The sequence below is a fragment of the Solanum stenotomum genome, chromosome 8 (assembly GCF_019186545.1).
Source record: "Solanum stenotomum isolate F172 chromosome 8, ASM1918654v1, whole genome shotgun sequence".
Lineage (NCBI taxonomy): Eukaryota > Viridiplantae > Streptophyta > Magnoliopsida > Solanales > Solanaceae > Solanum > Solanum stenotomum.
Genome location: NC_064289.1, coordinates 13,255,860 through 13,265,529, shown reverse-complemented (window position 1 = coordinate 13,265,529; position 9,670 = coordinate 13,255,860). Strand labels below are relative to the sequence as shown.

At 35.0% G+C, this 9,670-nt stretch overlaps 1 protein-coding gene across 1 annotated transcript in view; it reads right to left on the bottom strand.

Moving 5' to 3' along the window:
- The window catches only part of LOC125873500 (transcription initiation factor TFIID subunit 5-like), a 17,563-nt gene extending 9,826 nt beyond the window's left edge, over positions 1-7,737 (bottom strand). The window contains exons 1-7 of the mRNA XM_049554428.1: positions 7,451-7,737; positions 6,121-6,202; positions 4,054-4,132; positions 3,879-3,976; positions 3,736-3,792; positions 3,036-3,123; positions 201-307 (exon numbers count right to left, since the gene is read on the bottom strand). Coding sequence (XP_049410385.1) covers positions 201-307; positions 3,036-3,123; positions 3,736-3,792; positions 3,879-3,976; positions 4,054-4,132; positions 6,121-6,202; positions 7,451-7,638 — 699 coding nt within the window. The 5' untranslated portion in view covers positions 7,639-7,737. The remainder of the gene's footprint in view (positions 1-200; positions 308-3,035; positions 3,124-3,735; positions 3,793-3,878; positions 3,977-4,053; positions 4,133-6,120; positions 6,203-7,450) is intronic.
- Positions 7,738-9,670: the final 1,933 nt, after the last annotated feature.

Genomic DNA, 9,670 nt, shown 5'->3' with positions numbered 1-9,670 from the left:
ATTCATTCTTCCATACATTAGCATGGGAAGACTTCCAGCTGGCCAATTTAATTGTTTCATGGTCAGTTAACCAACAAACACAAAAATTCATCAAATAGCGTAAAGTATTGACAGGTAAATAGTCAAAAGCTGATATTTTACTACACAATCCAATCCAAAAACATGAAGATTAAAATTATTGGTAATGACTGTTTGCTTACCCCCCAATGAACTTCTTTCTGATTTATGAGACTAGCATCATGGCCACTTGCAACAAGAGTTACAACTTCCGCATCATCAGATATAGAGCCAGGCTGTCCAGGAGAAACTGTCATTTGATACAAATTAGCTTAATGTTTTACTTAATTTAATAAATACACAACTCTAAAATTACACCATCAAGTTTGCAAACAACTGTAAAATCAAGGTGGGAAATGGGGGAAAAACACTATTTTGGGAAGATGTGTGGGCTGGACAAGAAACTTTGAAGAACAAGTATCCTGACTTGTTCAACCTGAGCCTTCAAAAGGTATCCACAATTAGAGAAATGAGAGACAATCAAGGGTGGGATCTCAGGTTTAGGAGACACTTGAACGACTGGGAAATTAACAGAGTGGCTGAACTACTCAATACTCTGGAGCAATACAAAGATTTAACCCCCAATGAGGACAATCTATTTTGGCTACCAGACAAGCAAGGCAGATTTTCAGTTGGTTCAGCTTACAAGACATCACAAAGATCAGTCTCTCAGAGTAGTGGCTGGCGAGTAGTGGCTGGCTCTGGAAGATGATCTGGAAAGTCAAGGTACCCTTCAAGGTTGCATGTTTCACTTGATTACTAGCCAAACAGGCCACACTCACCCAGGACAACCTTATGAAAAGAGGTCGTCAGTTTTGCTCTAGGTGCTCTTTTTGTGAATGTGATATTAGAGACAATAAATCATCTCTTTCTACATTGTAGAGAGACTGTGAAGTTATGGCAGATTTTCATCAATTTAAGAGGCATAAGCTGGACTATGCCAAGGAGCATCAAAGAGGCTCTAGCTTGCTGGAATAGAGATGGGAACCAGTCGGGACACAGGGAGAGATGGAAGATTGTCCCAGCCTGCATTTGGTGGACTATATGGACAGAAAGGAACCAGAGATGTTTCGAAAACAAGAGTTGCTCTCTGCAGAAACTGAAGAGGAACTGTCTAGTCCTTTTCTTTTTTTGGCGTAAACACGAATATCCTCAAGAAGAAGAGGATATTCCTAGTATTTTAGATTATTTATGAAGCTTAGTAGGGACACCTCTCCCTCTGTAATTTTGTTGTAAGTATTACTGGAATACTTTTCTGAGTACTCCTTTGTTCATAATACAAGTTACCTTCTTCAAAAAAATTACACCATATGATTATATAATGATTAAGGGGCAAGGCACACGGGGATCATGGACCACTAAACTATTCATAGGGTTGCATTTAGGACAATTTTTTACTCGAACATTGCCAGACTACCTGGAAAAGAGTGTCTTTGGCCCTTGTGCCAAACATACCATGAAGTTAATTGAGTAAATCATCTGCATCTAGTGACTTTGGCATTGCTTAGCACAAGAAAAATGGAGTCCGATGCAAGAGATAAAGAGGAAAAGAACTGAAGGCTTAAAAATCAAATCTGGAATACCCTCTGCATCTATAACTCACTCTTATTACTGCTCTTCATTCCAATAAATCTTTGACCTTAATTTTAGTAACCTCCCTTTGTCAGAACCCAATAGAGGCACATAGTCACTACAGCTAGTTAAACCACCACTTGTTACACCTCCTATGTGACCATGTTCTCCCACAACATGATGACAATTCAGCAAAAACAGCCCTAATCAAAGACTTCTTTTCTCATTTCTTTTTCTCCCTGTAACTTGATAAATTCTAGCTACCAAGGAAAAAGTATTGGAGTTTCTTCGAGCTAGTAACAAGCCTTGGGCCAAGAAACAAAAGCTGGAGGCGAATCATGGAAAGAAAGAGTGCACACATATGGAAGAACCAAGCAATATGAAGGAAGTAATTATGGTAAAATTCACCACTATTTATAATAAACATGACGGTTTCCCTCTAGTCATGTGATGTGGTTCCAGAGGGTTAAGATGGTTAATGGTCATGGAGGGACAAAATAAACAATGATCTGACAGAAAGGAGCTGAATTATAATTGGTATACTTTTCCTTTCCTGGTCTTTCTTCAGTGGATGCAATGATGAGCATTTGTTCTAACAGGATAACGGTCAAGGAAAATACATGTCAAATGTGGAAGCCTTCAGCTTCTCTCACAAATTTTTTTCTCTTCTTCCTTCTAATATGGTTTGGTTATCATACCAATATATATGGAAAGATGTAACTGCTCCTTCCTAAACACTTCATGGTGGATAAATATTTACGCTATTTCTACGATGCCAAGAAAGGGGCGCTTCTTCACTTGGTTAGCTTCTAGAGGGGTGATTTTGACGGCGGAGAATGTTAGGAAACAGAAGGTCGTCTGTATTAGTTGGTGTTTCCTTTACAGGAGGAAGGTGAGGACGTGGATCATATTATGCTACATTGCAATCTAGCAATGAGGTTATGGTAGGGTATCTTTAGATGGTTCGGCATTTCATGGGTGATGCCAAGATCTGTGAAGGAGTTGATGTTTAGTTCAAAGATTGGTGCCAGGAGAAAAAGGCAAAAAACTTGGAATGTTACTTCTCTTGCTTTAATGTGGGTTATTTGGAGAGAGAGAGAAATAGGGGGGATTTTGAAAGGATGGAGATGAGCCTTGCTGAACTGAGTAGTAGTCTCCGCATTCTATTTTCTTTTGGTGCACCCATGTAATTCCTATTTGTATATAGGATTGGGTGTCTTTTGGAGTGAACCATATTTTGTAGGTTTCTTCTTTTTGGGTATATCTCTTGTTTACAGCCATCTCGGCCTTGTTTTATTATTGAAATTCTTTACTTAATCAAAAAAGATTACCCTAAATGAAAATGGTCAATTTAACATAGTTGAAAATTGAAAGGTTGAATGCAACTACGAAAATGGGAACTGCACCTTGAAAATTAATGCGCTCATTGATGATCCCAAGCATTGTAATAGATTCTGTCTTGTGCAAGTATTGCAGCAAAAGATCATAGGAGTACTGTTTCAGAGTAAAAAAAAGCAAATCAAAAGGTTAATCCAGTTAAGCTCTAAAGGTGTGCATGGTAAAAAGTAATCAAATGGTGCTAGACATGTCTATTGCCCAAAGCACAGTTATCAAACTGCACGTAAATCCACCAAACTAGACAAACCATTAGACAAATGACTGTTCTTTTAATGTGCATGGTGATAAGATACATGGCATGAGAATAACAGAGAAAACATTGTAGTTAATTTCAACAAACCTACATGATGAACTAGCCATTATCCCCCCTTTCTTATTTTTCAGTATGTCAAACCAGGGGTGTTTGCTATGTTATCAACATAATTAATAGGTGTTCTGCTTCAAAAGAAAAGATTTGAAAAGAGGTGGATTTTTTTGTCAAAAAGTTGAAGTTCCACAGCAAAATAAGTGGTCAAGAGCAGGAAATGAAAGATAATGCACTCTAAAATGAAATATCACATTAGTTTCTTTTCCTCCTCTGTAACTCGATGCATTTGTCACCAATTGCTAACAACCCCAGACACACTTGGCTTTCACAGTTGAGACATTATTGTGCACTATAGTAGCAGAAAAATTCAACCAGAAGAAGCAAATGGATCAAGAGAATACCTGACACATCTTAATGTTCACTTTGCTCAGCCGTATAGAATGAGCAAATTCCATTTCCTGCATTTTACAATATGTTTAGTGAGTATATGACACACTTGAGCATGGAAAAGGGCATCCATACAGGTGCTAGGATAGTGATGTACCTCTAGATGGGATGGTGAGAGAACGCCTTCTAACTTCTGAAGATCACGCAAATGCGTCATCTCATGGTCTTCACGGTAACTATTGAAAAAGGCTCGTGCTGGCAATAAAAGAACTGTGTTAAAAATTATCTCACAAAGATCAACTTACAACCAAAACATAACTGATAAAGTATACCTTCTTGAATATGACCTCTAGCGACAAGTTCCATGAAACAATGAATAAATACAGGATACAAAACACGAAGCAACTCGTGCTGCAAGATTGAAATATATATATGTTCAGATGAATCAATAATAGCAATAATCTCATTTAACAAATGAAAGAGGATAACAATACTTAACATAATATAAGATGATTTCAAATGAGTCATACATACTAAAGAAAAAGACTTAACAATCCCAATATATACAATGGCCAAACTGTTGGAAACAACAAAGTTTGAATATCATTTCTGCTAATCGAAAGGTATCCTAAGCAGTACCAGCACTGCAGGAAGAGAAACGACCAAAGGAAAAAAAGGAAACAGAACACTCGGCATTTAACATTGTTTCATGTTATCTCCAATAGATCCTACGTTTCTTTAGAGACGATACAACTGCACTCTCTAGGATATGAAATAACTTCCATGTACATGAAAGGATTTTAAGGAGAGAGATGGCTAAATATCAGAGGGAGCTGATAATAAATATTCTGACTGAAACAAGGGGCGGATCTTTAAGGGCGAGGCGAATCCCAACCCCTTCATTAGCTAGCTTAACTCCCCTCTTTTCAATCAATATCAGATTATGTTAGAATTGGAGCAAATTCAGATGCACATCCCTCCATTCCAATAGAAAGAGAGAGGCAAGCCAGGAATGGACTGAGACAAGGTAAACAGAAATGGACAAAAATAAATGGAATGTAGCTTCAGCTATTACAGGAAACCACAAAATATTGAAGACTAAAGAGATTAAGTCAAAAGGAGGAGTCTAACTTGGAGAGAGAGATAAAATGGTCCCTTATGTTTGAGTGTAGGTTAAAGGTGGTCCTTCAATATACTCCCGAACAATTTTAGTCTTCTAAGTTTGCCAAAAGTGTGCATTTGGTCTTTGACAAATATTTAACAAACTCGGGTGGTTAGACTCTTTTTTTTTTTGAAACAGAACTCGGGTGGTTAGATTTTATCAGAATGGTGAAAATAATGATCCAACCAAAAACACCAGAAAGTCCTGTCATATCTTGAAAACTGCAACACCAAAAATTGAACCATATACCAAAAAACAGATTTTACAAGATGGCAAAAATTGCACCATCCTCCAAAAATAAACCAAAATTAGCAAACTGGCAAATGTTGTAACTATAAATGTTAATTCATGTTAAATCTTTTATTTTTCACAGTTCCTGTTAAATTTACCAACAAGAATTTGTTAAATATTTGACATAACCAAAAGTGTTCAATTTTTTTTTTTTTATGACAAGGGAAACCCGCAGCCGCTACCCTTTGGGTGCGCACAGGGTAAAACCCTGCTCCTATGCAATAGCTTGCAAACCACACAGGAGAGGTAACCCGCACTAGGCAAGCCTGGTGCGACGCTCAACCCAGAAGGCAAACCCCTTGCTAGTGGGTTCCGAACTTGAGACCTCCTACATGGAAGTTCCCAAGCCCAAACCATTGGGCCATCCCAAAGGGTGTGTTCGCTTTTGGTGAACTTAAGGGACCAAAATTGTTCAAGAGTATATTTTAAGGGACCATTTTGAACCTACCAAACATACGGAACCAATTTTGTCACTTTTTCATCTGACTTGTATAATCACACAACCTAACTTGTATGAAGACAGCACGCTTGTCATGCTTATGTTATGGAGAGCTATTTTTGGCTCGCATATTATGATCGCAATGGTAGAAGACAGTATTAAATCCATCGTTGGTGCTACATTTATAGCATAAGTCCATAAACTAGAGTTGAGAATCACAAATATGTGAACTCAATTTCAAAGACCTTGTCACTGCCAGAAAGACAGCAGCAGAAGTATTAACAGGTCAAGGTGCTCACTTGATTGCCCTAATACATTATGTTAAGGATTAGAAAGAGCTAAATAACAGAGAAAAAGAAAGCCTCTCCTTTCCATTTGTGTTTATTGCCTATGGTATTACTGGTGGCAGGCCTTCTATTAGTGCATTACGTGTCATGAGGAGATATTCATCATGATACTACATAAACTACCTCTCATGTTACTGTTAGCACAAGTCAAAGGACCAACCTTATACAAGTCCAGTGAACTATAGGCCCATGACCGAAGCTTGCTATATTCTTCTTGGTATCGTTGGGGACCGGTTTCAAATCTGAAAAGCATGAAAATTTAGATTCAGAATGATATCAAAGATGCATGCTAAGAAAATAACCAGAAAGCATGCATTATCACAGCTGCCAAGACCAGAACTCTTGCCATAACATCTATCTATATTTGTAATATTCTAAAAGTAGGAAGCTCCAGAGTATAATGTCACTTACATAACTTGTTTTTCCTAGTTTCATTAGGAAACTCATTTTCCTCATTTTAAGGAACTTGTTTTCCTAAAGAAAATATTTTCCAAAACATTTGACCAATCAAACATGAAAAAAATGGAAAACATTTCCTCCATACCAAACACACCATTGTTGTTGCCCCTTCTTGAAACAACTAACGAAGCCTCAATCCTAAACAGTTCGGGTCAGCTCATAAATCCTCCTCTACATTCCCTCTATTTATTTATTTTGAAATAGGTAACTTTGTATTCACACAAAAGAACTCATCAGAAAACTGATGAGGATACATTTACAAACCCCCAGGGGATGCCATCATACTCAAAATCCAAAATCAAATTTTCAAAAAATTACAGTTGGCCTATAAACTCCACTAAGCTATATACTGTCCCCACTAAATCTTGCTTACATCAAAAATATAAAAGACTAAGAGATCTCATCTTGATCTTCTGTGTGCTGCTACCTTTCCCTTCATATATCTCTCGTTCCTTTCTTTCCATAATGTCCATCAGATGCAAACAGGGATATTCTTCCACCAATTTTACTTTGATCCTCTCTTTTCAATTCCTTGCCAGTGTGTTAGTACCTCAAAAGTGGTTCTGGGCATTGTCTATGGTATTTAGAACCGCAACCTCATGGCGAAACACTATGCATTTACAGAAAATACAGGAAATGAGGACAATTGATTCGAAAAAAACCTATTTCACCAAGTAGTGCTAATTTCTCCCTTAAAAGAATGGCTCCCGTGACTAAATTTATGTTACCTACACAGAGAACAGATTTTTTTGTTTGGCAGTTCAGGGTCAATTTGGGCATTTGCAGAAATGCTATTGGAGGGTGAAGAAGAACTGCTTCTATTCTGTTGCTGCTGCTTTTCTTCCAACAACCAAGTTACCTCTCAACCCTAAACTAGTTCAGTTCTATCAATCTTCTATATTCAATCCTTCTCTACTTTAACGTGCTTCATTGAAATTAAATTATCTTTTAAAGGTAAATTGATTTTAGAACTTAATTCTCGTAGCCAAACAGTAATTATTACATCAAATTAAGTGGAAAAAGAAACTTACTCAGAGAAAGAAAGGATTTTTTTGGTTAAGTCGGGGTCAATCTGAGAATTTGCGGAGTTGTTGTTGTGGATTGAAGAAGAGCTGTTTTTATTCAGTTGCTGTTCTTCTTGAAAAGCAATCTCCGTTTGCTTGAAACCCTTCTTCTTCAAATACGCTACGACTGCTTTCTCAATCTCTTCTTCATCCATGGCGAAAAATGGTTAAGATTTGAGAATTGGGGGGAAGAAGAAGAAAACACCTGGGGTTTATAGGACCGAGAATTTTGATTTGGGGTTTCTGGAGGGACTTAATACGACGTCGTTGTCAGTTTATTTATGGAAGGTTTTTTTGTTAGGTTTCAATTTCTCAAGATTTATCGTTTAAATGGATTGGTCAGTAATTTTTGCCTATGAAAATTGAACTTACGCTTAGGCATCTCCAATCCAAACATCAAATTTGGTGTCAGCACTATTTTTAGTGTAATCAACTTCAATTCACTGCACCAAATTTTACAAAAAAAAAAAAATACTTTTCTCTTTCTTTATTATTATATTATTATTTTTTATTTCATTTTTATTTTCTTATTTCATAAAATAAATTCTTTCTAAAACATTCACCATATATAATTCGTATTATTTTTTTTTATAATCGTTTAATATAAAATTATTTTGTACCATAATTTTTTAAATAGTATAAATTGCTAGCAAATATTATACATTACATTATACATAATAATAGATAATACAAATAAAAGTGAAATCATTAATGAAATACAATTAAATAAATATTATATAATTGAAAAAATTATTTTAAATTCTACATAAATATTCAACTTTCAAGATCACTATGGTGCTTTCATAAATGCTCTATTAATGCATTACGTAGTTCAAAATGAGCTTCTTTGTCCTTTATTCTTTTACATCGAGCTAGAAATTGTTGAAATTGATAATTTTCATCTATTGCCATTTATACGGTCGGAGTGGGACCTTCCGATGCATCTTAAATTGGTGCATTAAGATCACGCTCATCCTCAATTATCATGTTGTGCATTATAATACATGAAGTTAATATATACATGAAGTTAATATATCATGAAGTTTAAATTACTATGTTTTGTTGTACTTTTTAAAATTACTATGTATTTTATATTTCAATTTTGATGTATGTCAGTTACTACTTTGTTGATTGTTTATTATTTTCGGTTATTTTTAAGTACATTGTATTATTTGTTTAAAAATTTATATGTTTGCATTTTTAATTTTTTTGAAGGTTAATTGTAGTTATATCCAATTATAATTTATAGTAAAATTAACATAATTTTTTTTTTAAAAGTCATATATAGAAAAATTAATTTATAAAAAAGCTAAATTTTATATCTAAAATTAATATTATAAAAATATTACATAAAAAATAATTAAATATACAAGAGATTTAATTAAAACATACAATTTATATAATGTTTAATTAAAAGTTTGTATAATGAAATAATATTAAAATATTCAAAAAGTGAATTGGTGTGACGAATAGTGTTACACCAAATTTGGTGTGGATTGGAGCTCAAAACACCAAATTTAGAATTTGATGTAAAATTTGGTGTTTGGTTGAAAGATGGTCTTAGTAAATCACAAGTTTTTAAGAACATAATATATCATTTGTAAGATATTATGATATAAAAATTTAAACTTACGCTTTACAAAGAAATTTATTTATCTTAAGAAGCAAAAATCAAAGATCATCAACACAAACTAGAGTCAAAGATGCAAATTTCTTTGTGCTAATATGAATAGGTGAGACAATAACATATAGCCATGTAATATTTAAAATATTTTTACTGAGAAATAATCTTTTAAAAAATGTATTAACATGGCAGATTCAAGGTAAGGTGTCACAATATATGTTATTTGCAGATAATGTAGTTTTGATTGGTGAGACTAGCGACGGAGTTAACGTTTAGGTGGAGGTTTACAAACAGACATTAGAATGTAAATGATTTCGGCTGAGGACATGACTAGAATTGAATACTTGAAATACAAGTTTAATTGTGGTGCATGAGGTTGATGTGGAAAAGTGAGGCTTAATACACTAGTCATCCAAAAGAGAGTTAGTTTCAAGTATCTTGGATGTATATATTATCTAGGGAAATAGAGAGATTGACAAGTAACACCCCGTCGTATTGGTGCAGGATTGAGGAAGTGGAGGCGTAGTTTCCAGAGTCTTATGTGATAAGAAGGTGTCACCTAA